Below are 13,972 nucleotides of genomic sequence, written 5' to 3' on the forward strand. Positions count from 1 at the left end.
TGTCCGGAGTCACCTTTCCCAGGGGACAGAGACAGGCGGGAGCCCCCAGCCCAGTCCCACGACCGTCCCCTCTTTCTCCGCGAGGCTGAGCCCGGCAGTGACCCCAGAGGAAGAGGAGGAAGTTGCTTCCCAGTTTCTAAAATTTCGGTGAATTTGGAGCGGGCTGAGCCTGATTCTGGGAAGCCCTGCCTGCGTCTTCAGGGAGGGAGCGGCTCGGAGGAAAGAGGGAGGGAGGGGCCTGTGATAAAACGCTGCCTCTCACTTCCGCTTTTGGACTTCAGAGCCGGCTGGTCCCTGGGGTGCAGCCGGTGGTGAAGCCTCCCAGAGAGTCCGGCTGGCCTGCCCGTGCCTTCGGGACACCGCTGTAGGGGCCATGGGGGTCCCCTCCGTCCTGCCCCTCCCTGCCGCGGCGAGTGACCGGGCTGGCGGCCCGTCCCGCCGTCCTTGGGGCCACATGCTGCTGTGGACAGCTCTGCTGGTCCTGGGTGAGTCAGGGTCCCGGGGGGACAGAGGCGCAGAGATGGGGCCGGCAGGCCCCCCTGGGTGGGGCTGTGCTGGGGTGGGGGTGCGGGACAGGCAGACGGGGCAGGATGTCAGCAAGGTGGGGCTGCTGAGAGCGCGCCCGGACCACCTGCCGGCGCGGCAAAGTGTGATGGGGCAGGGTTTGGCGGTTCTGGGAGTGTCCCTTGCCTGACCTCCCAGGGCACCTGGGTCTCTGGTGCTCCGCCGCCGCCCCCTCAGAGCAGCCTGCTTCGAGGAAAGTCTGGGGACGTGCACTTGGATGACTGGGGCGGGGAGGCAGGCGGCTGCCTTCCTTCCTGGGGGGGTGGGGGAGGCTAACAGCCCTCGGACAGGGGCAGGGGGAGCCAGAAGACACCTGGGGGGCAGTGGCTGTTCTCTGCTCCCCTGACCCCACGTCAGGCAGCAGAGACCTCTTTCCTTCCCTGGGGCCACCCCATCATCATGCTTGCCTGCACCGCACGCAGGTGGGAGCCCGGGCCCTGGGTGGGGACAGAGCCAGGGTCTCGGGCCAAGATGGAGGCTGACCGTGCTCAGCCAGGGCCAGGGGCTGGGGCTGCTGGGGGGGGAGCCCAGGGCAGGCCACCGAGGGGACCTGCTGCCGGGACTGTCCCCAAGCTCAGTTCCTGGAGCTGCCAGTTCATCCACCTCGGGGGGGCCCCAGAGGGAGACACACGCCTCTCCCTGGGCCCTGAACGTGACTGACAGCGCCTCGCACGTGACACTCAGGACTGGCACCTGCCTCTGCGCCTCGGCCACCGACCCCGCCTCCTGGGCGGGTCCCGGCGACTCCTGCCGGTTCCTGTCACTCGCCCCTCTGCTCCGTCACCCAGGGTCTGGCCCTCTCTCTCTTATTCTTTTTAACCCTTGGCCGAGGGCATGTTTATTTAACGGAGAGAGAGACACACACATCGACCAGCACCTCCCATACACACCCCGGCCGGGGATTGAACCCACAGCTTCTTGGTGTTCAGATGGCGCTCCAACTGACTGCGCCACCCGGCCAGGGCCGCCTCGTCTGCTCTCCACGGCAGTTTTTACAGCTCCCAGTCCCGAGGGCTCCTGCCTCCTGCTCCCCGAGCCCACGCCTCGAGGGGGGCCGGGGGGCCCTCTGCCCCCGGCCACGCTGCCCTGTACTTCCCAGCGCCCCGGTGCCACAGACGGCCTGGTCTGCTAAACATTCAGTGAGCGCCGGGGCAGGCTTTGGTCTGGAGACCCGCCGGCCGGCCAGCGGGACAGCCAGCGCCCCTGACCTGCACGCCGGCCTGCGACCCCTCGTGGTGGCTCCGGGGGGGGACACTTGGTGTCCACGGCTGTTTGTGGGGGAATGAACGGCGGGGGCTGTTGTGTCCCCAACGCTTTCCTCTGCCGCCTCCTCCTCCTCCGTCCCCGCATCTCTGGCCGGCCCCCTGGCGCGCTGCCCCCAGCCCGGCCCGCCTGCTCCGGGCCCCAGCCGTCCCGCCCTGCTGCCCTTCGCCGCCAGCGTCCCACCCCGTCCCCCCGCCCCAGCCCCCGCCTGTGTCGGGCACCGTCTTCCAGGTCCACCCGCGGCCGGGACACTTGCTCCTGGACTTGCCGGCTCAGAGCAGGGCACGTTCGAGGTCTGACTGCCTGCCCCCCCCCCGCCCCCCTGCCCCGCGCCCGCCCCGCACACACACGCTCTCCGCCCCAGCCTCTGTCCCAGTCTCCTGGGACCCTCACCCCGCACCAGCTCCCCTCACTCCTGCCTCTGCCCCGCCGGTCCTGCCCGGGTCTCCGCTTCACCTCCCTTCGTCGCTGCAACGTGGGGCCGTCCCGCCTCCCGCCTGGGGTCACTCGAGGGACGGCCCGCAGAGCGTGGGCCGTGGGGTCAGTTCGGCCACGGCCCTGCGTGAGCGCACACACCCCGCCAAGGGGGTGAGCGGGCCGGACAGACCCCGGGGCGCAAGTGCAGCCTGGGGAGGGGTGCCCCGGGGGACAGCCGTGGGGGCGGGGCAGCCTGCTGGGGCGGGATGATGTGGAGCTTCCTGAGGGCCCCACCAAGCCCGACGATTTAGCCCCCGGGCAGGGGGGGACAAGGGAAGCCGTTCAGAGCAGGGGGGCCGGCGAAGACGAAGGCCCCCGTTGGTGGCCGGTGTGACCGGAGCTCGGTGAGTGGGGAAGGGGGCTCGGGGGCCGGCGTGTCCTGGGGTCGTGGGCGTGTCTTCTGCTGAGAGCAAAGGAAGGCCACCGCGGGCACACGAGAGGAGAGTGACGAGTCCAGTGCGATGTGTTTGAAATGGCTGGCGTCTCGGTGGGAAAGGGGTTGCAGGGGAGACAGAGGCGGGGAGATGGGGGGAGGCTGGGGGGGACCCGGGACCCAAGATCTTTGTCGGAAGCAGAGCCAGCAAGACCTGCGTCGGTGTGAGGGGGTGGGGCCCGGGGGGAGGGCGCGAGGAGAAGCCGGAGAGGCTGGGCGCAGGGTGCCGCACGGAGCAGGGGGACCGGGAGAGAGGTGCCACGTGTCCCTCTGACGACTTCAGTTCTAGCAGACGGGGGGGGGGTTCGGGGGCAGAGGGTGACACAGTGACCGGAGGAGACGGGGGTGGCTGATGCAGAAAAAACGGAGCCGTCTGGCTGTGAGGGGGAGAGGCCAGCGAGTGTGGAATTCCACGTGGGGCCCAGTGAGAGGGTCCTCTGTTTACGGAAGGTGCCGGAACACGCCTCCGTCACTGGGACACGCGGCTGGGGAGGAGACAGGTGCAGGGGAGAAAGGGGGCCGCAGAGAGGGACCCTCGAGGGGGCGCAGGGGACCGGCCCCCCAGGGAGGTGGAGAGGCTGCCGCCCGCAGGGAGCGGAGCGAGGAAGGAGCAGGGCAGGGAGGCCCATGGGCTGAGGGCTCGGTGGGGGAGGCCGGCCGAGGTCCGAGGGGTCGGGAGGGGACAGGAGAGCCCGGGGGGGGCGGGGGGGGCGAGAAGACACGAGTGTCCCTCCCGAGAGCAGCAGAGCACATGCGCGGGGCAAGTGCCTCCCGGCAGCTCAGGGTCCTCGGGAGCACAGCGACCGGCCGTCTGCGGAGTCGCCCACCTGCCTGCCACCCTGCCGGTCTCGGTGAAGCCTGGCCGCACACGGGCAACATGGGAGGTGCAGTGGACACAGAGGGGGGCGGGGCCCCCGGGAGCTGCAAGGAGGCGGCTTACGGTGCCAACGAGTGACGCCGCTTTCTCTCCCGCAGCTCCCGCGGCCTCCGCAGCTGGGACTCCCAGCCCACAGGGTAAGTCCGGCCCCCCGGCCCCCAGCCGCGCCCCCACTCTGCTCCCAGCACCTGCCTGCACGTCTGCCAGCCCCTGGGCCCAGGTGGGGACAGGGCAGGCAGCTGCTTCCTCTGCCCCCTGCTCCCAGCTGCCAGGGGCCTTGCCTTCTGGTTCGGGGCCGGGGGCCGGGGTAGACACTGCCACCCCGGTAACCCCCCCCCCTCCCTCTCAGACACCCTCCTCCCTGCGGAGGCGCTCAGTCCCACCGTCAGAGGAGTCGGGCCCTTCCAGTGTCGGCCCAGAGCGGGCCAAGCCTCTGCTGCGCGTGTGTGCGCGGGCGCCGGGGTCTGGAGCGGGGCAGGGAGACCCACCGCCTCCGGCCGCCGGGCGGCTGTGCAGGCGCTGCTTTCCGGGAGCACAAGTCACCACTCCCAGGACCTCGGGGGGGGGGGGCTCTCCCACGGCCTGAGCCCAGGGCTCCCTGCACTGGTCCCCCCGCCGTTCTCGCACTCTCTCTGCCCTTCTGTGCCTGGGGGTGAGGACGGGTCTGTCCTGAGGGACAGAGCAGGACTTGAGGTCAGAACAGAAACCAGGCGCTGGGCTCTCCACCTGGCACCTGCCCCTCTTTCGTCACCCGGCTCTGGGGAGGGTTTGCCCACCGGGTCCAGGTGACGGGGGTGGGGGAAGTGAGTCCCCACGAGGGGGTGTGTGTGCACGTGTGTGAGAGAGAGGGAGAGCGAGCGCCAGCTGGTTGGGGTTCCCTGGTGAGCTGCCGTTTTCTGGAGTGTGGCCCCGCCCCTGCTGCGTTCTCCTGGCCCTTGCCCAGCCCGAGCAGCAGCCGGGCCCCCAGCGAGGCCCTGGCCCGTGAAGGGGGTGACAGGCTTTGTCTTCAGCCGCACCCAGTTCGGGGCTGCCCTGCTCTTGGCGTCCCCAGCAGGACCACAGGGGCCCCCCGTCTGAGATTCGAGGCTGCTTGCGTCCTGCCGTCTCAGGCTCCTCTGTCCGCCCCTCGGCAGGTCCCCCGAAGGCCGTGGTGCGCCTGGAGCCCCCCTGGTTCAACGTGCTCCGGGAGGACGACGTGACTCTGCACTGCCAGGGGCCCCACGGCCCTGCGGACGGCCCCACCCAGTGGTCCAGGGACGGGACCCCCATCCTGGCCCAGGTCCAGCCCCGCTTCAGCTTCAAAGCCAGCCTCAGCGACAGTGGGGACTACAGGTGCCAGACGGGCCAGACCGGCCTCAGCGACCCTGTGCATCTGAACGTCACTTCCGGTCAGTGGGGCCGCCCCGCAAGGGTCTGGGGGATGAGGACCTGAGACCTGCTGACCGGGCTGCGCGTGCCGGGGGGCAGGGTGGCCGGTGCCTGGGAGGCGTGGCCGCGAGCCGCTGGAAGCCGATTCTGCCCAGTCACTTCCCTTCCCGCCCCGCCCCCCCTTGCTTCCATGCGGGGTGCCCCAGGACTGCGAGGGTGCTTGGCCTCAGTCCTGGTGAAGCAAGAAGGTGACAAGGCCATGCACAGGCCCCCGGGGGTGGGGGTGGAGGGAGCAGAAGGAAGCCCTGACTTCAGAGGGCCCCGAGTTCCCGGCACAGCTGGGTCGAGGCTGGGCCCCGGCCCTGGGGGGCTCCAGCCGAGGAAGCCGCCCCGCTCCGCCCTGAGTCTCCGTCTCCCCTCTGCTCCGTGGGGGCTCCGGCCCCCCTCAGGCTCACTTCCCAGCACCCCCCACGAGCATGTCCAGTCTGGCTCAGGGCGGCTCCGTCCCTCTGCTGACCGGGCGGCGGAGCTCACAGCGCTGCCGGCAGCAGGCAGTTATCCGTGAAGTGCGCGGGTGACGGGGCAGCGAGGCCACCGTCACTCGTCCCCTCTCCTCAGCTCGTGCCCAGATCCCCCTCAGAAGTGCACAGAAGGCCATCGGGCTGCTCTGCCCCGGCCCAGCAGCGAGGGATGGGCCCCGAGGGGGGGCCGGGTGGCCCTGCCCCTCAGGGAGGGGGGGACACACTGAGACAGGCAAGTCCCCACCAGCCAACGGGACCAGCGATGAGTTGGATGCCCCTGGAGGACTCGGTGACCAGCAGCCACCCGAAGTTCTGGCCCCCCACTGGGCCTCCCGGGGCAGGGGCAGCTCCCACGTGACTGGGGCACAGCTCCCTGTGGCCGCAGACCAGCACCCAGGCCGCGGGCGTCCACCCACCCCACCCTCCACCAGCTTCTCCGCCAGCCCCTGGTCGTGGCTGCTGCCGGCAGGGCCGCGGGTGCTCAGGGACGGGGGTGGGGGGGTGTGGCCGTGAGCCGCTGGACGCCGTGTCTGCCCGGCCATTCCCCTTCCCGCCCTGCCTGTCACCCCTCTGTGGGAGCTGCTGCAGCCAGCACCCCCAGCCCCACGCACTTGGGCCCACGTGTGCCCAGGGCCCGGCTGAAAAACTGAAGGCGGGAAAACTGGACCCTGGGCCGCCCAGCTCACCTGAGGCCCCAGCTCACCTGGGGGGTGCCAGCGTCCCGGATGTCAGGCAGGCTCATGCCTCTGGGGCCTGTGCCGGTGCCGGACTGGGCAGCAAGGAGCCCGCAGGCCGCTGCCCAGCCACTGAGCAGGGCACAGCTGTGCCCCTCTGTCTCTGCTCCTCCAGGCCTCTCACCGGGCCCTCGCTGCAGCTCTGGCTCACCCCGGGGCCTCAGCCCATCCCGCCACCGCAGCCGAGGTGAGGGAGGCGGTGGGAGTGGCACCCCAGGGTCCGAGAGCCCTTGGGAGCGGGCAGTAGTGGCAACTGCCCCAGGAATGGCCCAGGACAGCTGGACCCTGGCCGGCGGCCCACACGGGGCCCAGGAGCCAGAGAGGTCAGCAGGACGCAGGTGTCCCCCGAGGCAGGCAGCCGTAGTGCTCCCCCCACATGCAGGTCCAGCCCTGTCCCCCCACTGGGGCTCCAGCTCCACCAGCCCCAGTGCTGACAACGCTGGCTGCCCCTCGGCCATCACCGCCAGGTCCCTGCTGTCCCCTCCCCTGGGCACCTGCTGGGCATGTCTAACCCGACGTCAGCTGTCAAGACAGTCTCCCCGGGGCGGGGGCGGGGGTTCAGCGCTTGCCGCCCAGGCACCTCCGGGGGCAGCACAGAGCCGGCGGAGGCGGCCGGCACGCCGGCGGGGACCCAGAGCGGCGTGTGGGCCGGCCCGTGAGCACCGCCCCCTGCCTCGGCCACAGGTCCAGACGGACGGGTGACTCACACCCCCACAGGCCCCTGGGAAGCCCCGGCTGCCACCCAGACCACTGAAGGCTTCCGTGTCCAGCACGAAGCAGAACCAGGGCGAGCGAGAAGCTGCGGCAGACGTGGCCGGGACAGAGCTGAGCGAGACTCATTCGGGCGCCCTTGTGGGGGGCTGGCCCATCTGCCGCGCGGACAGGAAGGCCAGTGTCCCGAGTGTCGGGCGGTCTCGTGTCTCCGAGAGGTTCTGCTCCGTGAGCTGCGGCCACCAGTTCTGGCTGAAGGCAGAAAAAAAAAAAATGAGCGAGTTTCGAGAGGCCAGCTGGGCTCACCCAGCAGAGATGCCAGGACCCAGGGCCACTGTCACCGCCGTGGGGACACCCTCCGCCCCAAGACACGGAGGGCCGGCGTGGAGACGGGGCCCTGGGCCCTGTACTGGGCTGTGCCGGCCCCCACCCTGAGTCGGGCGGGGGAGGGGTGTTTGTGGCTGCTCTGTCTACGAGGCTCCCAGGGGCCTGCACAGGCGTTTCCCAGGAAACCGACAGAAAGGCCCTTCTGTTGGGGGGCATCTCCCTAGTGCCGTGCCCACAGCCGGGAGTGGCACCCAGACGTGTCCCCAGGAACCTTGCCCCCCCCCCGGCACAGACCGGCCTGGGGCCCCCCCTCCCCTCGGCCCCCTGTGACCTGGAGCAGCAGAAGCTCCCAGGGACGGAAGGGCTGTGCCAGTGGCAGCTGTGACGTTCTCTGGCTTCTACTCCGTTTTTGGAAATCCTGACCCTCCTCTGCCTCCCCACCCACCCCCCCTGGGGAGCCCAGGGGCCTCCGTTCCCGGGGGGAGTGGGGGGACACGGGACGTGAGGGGTGCTGACACTGGAGAAGGGGGCGGGGGTGTCTCCCAGCAGAGACGCAGGGCGTTCCAGCTCGTGGGACGCGCCGTCCCTCCCCGCTGTCCCGCGGGTGGCGGGGGCCCCGAGCTTTCCCTCGGTCGGTCGTCAACCTCTCCCGCATGCGGCACGCTGCCAGCCGGGGTGGCCTCGGGCGGCCTGGGGCGGCCTGGCTCCGACGTGCGGCAGGGACGGAGACGGCGGGGCTGGCACACGTGGGGCTGGCTCCACTCCTGCGGCCTGGGCCGTCCTGGGCTGCCGCCGCCGGGCCCACGTTTCTTTGCAGCCCCGGCCCTGCAGCTGGGGGGGGGGAGGGGCGTGCGGGCTGAGCTCAGGAGTCCCAGCGCCGCCCTCGGGCACTCTTCCCTGCAGAAGAAAACACTCAACACTTCCCCTCCTCAGGACAAGGGTGAAAAGTGGGGGAACTCTCACAGCAGACCAATGCCCCCCTGGGTCACGGAGGGCTTCCGACAAAGACCCCTGACGGAAGCGCCACACTCCCCAACTTTCACCAAATGTCCACCACCTTCTGCCGTCCCCAAAGGCGTGGGTGTGCTGCGTCGGAACGGACCCTGTCACCTCCACCCGGGGTCTCCCTTCCCCGCAGAGGCCTGCCAGGCGGGACGGGGTGGTGCCGCCACTCCCAGGGCAGCAAAGGGAGGACCAGCACTCCCTGGGCACCCAGGGCCCGCGTGTCTTTCTGTCTACCCTCACGGACCCTCACGGACCCTCACGGACCCTCACGGACCCTCACGGACGAGGGAGCTGCGACGGCAGAGCTCACCCGTGAGGGAGCCAGAGGGAGAAAGCAGGGCGCCAGGGTGCCCACGCAGCCCCTCCTTCCCCACAGCCTGTCCCGTGGTCGGCGTGCCCTGGGTCTCCGAGCTCAGTCCTGACCTCCGGGGTCCCGTGTCCCCTCTGTGTCCTTCAGACTGGCTGCTGCTGCAGACCCCAAGCCTGCTGCTGCAGGAGGGCGACCACCTCCTGCTGAGGTGCCACAGCTGGCAGAACCGGCCTCTGTTCAAGATCCAGTTCCTCCAGGACGGCGTCTCCAGGCGGTACTCCCCTGCCAATTCCAGCTTCTTCGTCCCGCACGCTAACGTCAGTCACAGCGGCACGTACCACTGCTCCGGATTCATCGGGAGAATGAAGCACGAGTCCAACCCTGTGAACATCACTGTCCAAGGTGGGGGCGCTGTCCTGGCAGCAGGAGGTGAGGCGAGGGGGTGGCAGGTCGGGCCGAGGTCGCAGGAGCCCCCCCGGAGGTCTGGGAAGCCGCCCAGCAGTGCAGGCGGACCCCGGGGCGCAGGGCAGGAGGACGGGCCGGAGCTCAGAGCTCCCCTTCCAGGGGAAGAGGCCCCGCAGCAGGACAGCGGGACAGCGGGCCTCCCTCACGGGTGCGGGGGCCCCGAGACCCTGGACGCCGGGAGCCGAGGCCTTCACGTCCATCCATCGCTCTGTCGGGCCTGTGCTGGGCGCAGGGACGGTGCCTGCACCGTGGGGGCTTCAGGCTCCCCTCCCCGTGACCCCTGAACTCTCAGAGGACCCCCCACCCCATCACAGTGCGCTTTAGGTCAGTGAACAGGTGCGGGGATGGGGGTCACAGGCCCAGCCATGCAGAGAAACCCCTGGCAGGCGAGGCTGGGGGGCCAGAGGCGCCGCCCCGTGCGCAGCCCAGACACAGGGAGCCGCACTGGGAGCAGGGGCGGGAGGGGGCAGGCGGCCTGTCCTGAGTTCTGTCCTCCCCCGCAGGCAGACGGGACGACAGCTCCTTCCCGGTGACCATCGTTGTGGCCGTGGTCGTGGTCATCGCTGTCGTGGCCGCTGTGGCTGCCGTGGCGGCCTGGGTCTGCCTCAGGCAGAGCCAGAGCGCAGGTGGGTGGCCTTTCCTTATTTCTCCTGCTCCGGGCTGCGACGAGGCCCAGGCCCAGGGCCGGAACCCTCACCTTTGGCCCGGGGCTCCCCAGCGCTCAGGGGTGCCCTGGGTTTTGCGTATTCACTCACATGTTAACTCACGCATGCGACACTTGCTAACTCACGCGGGCCCTCTGGCTCCGTGGTGGGGAGACCGTGCCAGACGCTGGGGATGACACAGAAGCTCAGCCTGCGCCCCAGGGAGCCGCGTGCGCCCCAGGGAGACGGAAGCACGGGCAGTCGTCACAACGAGACGGGATGAGGGTGATGGCGGACAAAGGCACAGGCCGTGGCGGGGGGCAGAAGCGTGGGGGGGGGCGCGTCAGGGACGCTTTCACGGGAGCCCCCCTCCCTTGGGGGGCGGACGCCTGCGTTCAGTCCAGGTCCCCGGCGCGCGGCCGCGGGGCCTGGGCTGAGCTCCCCGATGCCTCTGCACCCCAGTCATTTCTTCTGGACAAGAGGCCATGCACGGAAGCGCCGTCCAGGGGTGTTGGGAGGAGGACCAGGCCTCGGGCCTCCCGGCAGCGGCCACTGCGCAGACGCAGCACTGTCATCATGCAGGAGGTGACGCCCAGGGTGGCCGTGGCAGGGGCCCTGGGGCGAGGCCCCATGTGGCTGGGGCGGGCTTGGAGGGCGCGCGGCCGGGACCCGGAGAGATGAGGTGGGCAGAGAGAGGGGCCGTCTCGGTGTCGGCCGGCAGGCGCCCCCACTGGAAGCTCGCTGGCCCGTCGGCGGAGGAACTTCATGTTAACCCGAACTGGCTGATGCCCAGCGCTGGGGGGGCCGGGGGGGGGGAGCGCCGAGAAAAGCAGGGAGCAGATGGCCTCGCTGAAAAGCCAGGAGGGGCTCTGGATGGAGCAGGTCCTTTTGCAGTCGGGGCAGGAGAGGTGCCCGGCCGGAGGGGAGGGCGGGTCTGGAGGCCCCTCGTTGGTCCCAACCCGGTGCCTCCCTGGTCCTCCGAGCTGAGGACTCGGGCCCCGCCCCTCGCCGACTGACCTGTGTGCCCTCCCAACCCTCCCAGGAGCCCCTGAGAGCAGGGAAGTGGGAGAGACCCCACCTGAGGAACCAGGTGAGTGCAGCCCCCGGGGGCTCCTGCTGCCCCGCCCGGGGCTGCCTGGTGCATGGGAGCAGGACGTGGCTTGTGTGAGGTCAGCATGGCACCTGGGACGGGGAGAGGGAGGGGGCGGGGGAGGCGGGCGGGGCTCAAGTCGCTTGGTCAGCTCTGAGACTAACACCTGGGCCTGAAGAGGACCTCCTCGGGGGCGGGGGCGGGCAGCGCACCTGTGCCAGGTAGAGGGGTGGGAATTCGCCAGGGTCGGGCTTCCCGGGGTTAGGAATGCTGGGAAATCTCCAGAGCCGGAGGACAGGAGAGACAGTCGGGTTTTCGGGGGGCCGTGGCTGCGGCGCGGCGCCAGGCGGGGGTGCAGAGGCGAGGCTGAAGCAGGGTTGGGGCGCAGGGCTCTCAGAGGGAAGGAGGAGGCCAGGGAGGACCCCGGGTCTGTCGGGGAGCCTGCCCAGGCTCAGCTGCCACAGGACGTTCTGGGGCCCCAGCGGCACCCGTGGGCTCTGCGGGCCAAGCTCGGGTCTAAGCTTGCTGCCGTGGGCTGGCCCGAGCTGGTCTCCACGGCGCAGTGGGACCCTTAGCGAGTCGTCGGCCTCGTGGGTTCAGACCCCGCTGAGGACGAGAGCCCCCTCAGGTCCGAGCTGCTGAGAGCCTGGCCCGGTGGGACTGTGGGGAGGGGCTCCAGGCGGCATCCTGACCGCCCTCGGAGCCAGAGCGTGAGGGAACTCAGGGCAGAGCCAGGTGGGGAAGGGGCCCTGGGAGCTCCGCCGCCTCGGACGGCCAGGGTGTGGCTCAGAGCGGAACAACAGATTTGAGGGCTTGAGCGAGTGGCACTGTCCAGCTGCGCTTCGCACGGGCTGGCCAGGCCGCTGGGGGGGGCGGGGCGGGGCGGGGCGGGGCGCGGGCCTGCGCAGGCCGCTCCGGCGCTCAGCTCTGCGCGCGCTGGCCCGGGTGCGTCTGGCGGGGCACCGACTTCGCAGCCGGCACTGGGGCCGAGGCCGTGGGAAGGATCGTTCGGGAGGGGACCGTCCCAGAACTCGGAGCGTGGCAAGCGGGGACGCCTGGCCCAGGGCGCAGGGAGGACACTGCCCACCGTGGCCTCAGGCGCCCCCCCGCCATGCAGACACCGAGGCTGCTTCCCCGGGGAAGGGGTGCATGGGCCGGAGCCCGAGGGGGCTGGCTGTGCCGCCCGGGGACTGGCTTGCTTGCGCCGTCCCCTCCCCCCTCCGCCCTGGCTCTGGCGCTCGCTCGCTCGCTCCTTTCACATCAGGGGGTCGCCAGACTCCTCCAGCTCCAGCAAGGGGGCGCGTCCTCAGCCCAGCATGCCCCGCCCCTGCCCCCCCCCGCCCCCCCGCCCCGTCTTCTCGCCTTCGAGTGTGTGGCTGCAAAAATCCAGACCTGACCTCAGTGTGACGCTGGCCGCCCACCTGTGCGGGGCCTCGGGCCTCCGAGGCCACCTGCTTCCTCTCTGGGAAAACGCAGCGACCCCGAGAAGACGCTGGCGCAGCCGCCTGCTGCCCTGCCGGGGCCCAGGGCGGGCGTGGGGGCGCGGAGCAAGGCCTTGCGGACTCCAGCGTGCTTTGGCCTTGGGTGTCAACTGCAGCGCACAGTAGGCTCCCTCCCTTGCGCAGCAGGGCCCCGGCTGACCTGTTCCTTCCGTCCACAGCCACCCTCACCCAGGCTGAAGAGGCTGCCAAAACGGAGGTGAGCCCCCCAGCCCCCGCTGCCCCCCGCCCCTCCCCCTCCCCTGCCTCCCGTGTGGCTCCTCCATGGGTCCCGTGTCTCCCCTGCCGTCTCCAGGCCGAGAACTCCATCACCTACTCCCTGCTCATGCACCCGGAGGAGGACCCGGGGCTCTCGGATTACCAGAACATGTAGCCGTGGGCACGAGGGCCAGGCGAGCTGGGTCGGTCTTCCAGCCTGACCAGAGGCCCCCGAGGTTCCCAGGGAGCAGGACTCTTCCGGGGGGTGTCCCCGCCCGGACGCCCGGGCTCCTGTCCCGACAGCCACAGACCATGTGGTCCCGGCTGACGGGCCGCGCCGACCCCGGCCGCGGCGCCGGTCCCCATCACACGTCCTCTGTCTGCATCCACGCGGCCAGCAAACTGCGCTCTCGTGAAGACAGCTCGGCCACAGGGGAAGTGCGTGTGCCACGCGTGCCCCGGGAGAAACTACACGGATGTCTGGTTTCGGATGTGACGAGCAGAGCACCACAGGCCGGCGGGTTGGCGCGGCTGTTGCGGGGCGACAGAATCTGGGGGGGTTCCTTTCTTTTCCTCTACACAGCATGTATCACTTTTATAATAAAGCATGTAAAACAACCTTCCTGCTGCCTGTCGGAGGCTGTGTGGGGCGGGGGGTGCGCTGCCCCGGGTGTGTTTCTCTTCGGTGACGGTGACGGTCTCGGGAAGGTGGCGGCGGGCAGGAGGTGGTGGAGAGGGGGCCGGGGCGGTGGGGAGGGGGTGCCCTGCTCGTCCGGAGAACCTGCGCTCTCCTCTCTGCGTCTCCTTCCTCTTCCTGCGGACCCCTCACCCTGGGTCTCCCCCGTGATGCCCGTCGGCAGGAAGCCACGCTGCAGTGGGTCCCCAGTGGGGACCACTGCCTCATCCTGTCCTGTCCTGTCCTGTCCCCAGCCACGGGGACCCGCAGGGCTTGACCTCGGAGACGTGCCGCCCCGGCAGGTTGGGGACGTGCCCAACCGCGTCCCGGGGGTTCGCGGGCGTCCCGGGAGAGGCCTCATCTCCTGGGGACCCTAACGCGCTTCCCTCCGCGGCGTTCTCGCCGTCAGGACGCCGCGGCGTCCCTGCATGGGTGGTCTCCGCGGCTTCCAGCAGACGCCGCGCAGCCCGGCAGCCAGACTGCACCCTCAGGTCGGGCTACGATCCCCGCGGTCACGGGGCCACTGGGGGTCAGGCCATGCCAGGCTACGTGCTTCGGAGTCAGAGAGTTTGAGGGCTGGCCGTTCGTGTGTCTTGTGTGGTGATCTTCCTGTTCGCATCCTCCTGCCCGTTTTTATAGGAATGGTGCACGTCTGCTGATGAATGACAGCATGGTGGCCTGCTTGACGTTATTTACACTTCCAGTTCTACTAGAGTAATTTAAAAATAAAACTAAAATACAGATAAGCAGCCCTGGCTGGTGTGGCTCAGTGGATTGAGTGCTGGCCTTCGAACCAAAGGGTCTCTAGTT

The 13,972-nt window shown here is 70.1% G+C and overlaps 1 protein-coding gene across 4 annotated transcripts; it reads left to right on the forward strand.

The window, feature by feature from the left end:
• The first annotated feature begins 278 nt into the window (after positions 1-278).
• On the forward strand, positions 279-13,105 carry FCGR2B (Fc gamma receptor IIb). Of its 4 annotated transcripts, XM_045838822.1 has the most exons (9): positions 279-485; positions 3,713-3,751; positions 4,748-5,002; positions 8,738-8,992; positions 9,559-9,681; positions 10,162-10,284; positions 10,742-10,789; positions 12,450-12,487; positions 12,584-13,105. In XM_045838822.1, exons 1-9 carry the CDS (start codon positions 374-376, stop codon positions 12,659-12,661), a joined length of 1,071 nt encoding a protein of 356 aa, XP_045694778.1. In that variant the 5' UTR covers positions 279-373; the 3' UTR covers positions 12,662-13,105. The 4 variants fall into 4 exon arrangements, with proteins under 4 accessions (XP_045694778.1, XP_045694780.1, XP_045694779.1 ...); XM_045838824.1 differs by lacking the exon at positions 10,162-10,284; XM_045838823.1 differs by lacking the exon at positions 3,713-3,751.
• The last annotated feature ends 867 nt before the right edge of the window (positions 13,106-13,972 follow it).

This window comes from Phyllostomus hastatus, unplaced genomic scaffold, assembly GCF_019186645.2.
Source record: "Phyllostomus hastatus isolate PE091 unplaced genomic scaffold, TTU_PhHast_1.1 phas_contig_283, whole genome shotgun sequence".
Taxonomy (NCBI): domain Eukaryota; kingdom Metazoa; phylum Chordata; class Mammalia; order Chiroptera; family Phyllostomidae; genus Phyllostomus; species Phyllostomus hastatus.

Coding starts and splice junctions, on each gene's coding strand:
- FCGR2B (XM_045838822.1), top strand. CDS start 374: ATGGGGGTCCCCTCCGTCCTGCCCCTCCCTGCCGCGGCGAGTGACCGG. Junction 5,003..8,737: donor GCATCTGAACGTCACTTCCG/GTCAGTGGGGCC, acceptor TGTGTCCTTCAG/ACTGGCTGCTGCTGCAGACC. Junction 12,488..12,583: donor AAGAGGCTGCCAAAACGGAG/GTGAGCCCCCCA, acceptor TGCCGTCTCCAG/GCCGAGAACTCCATCACCTA.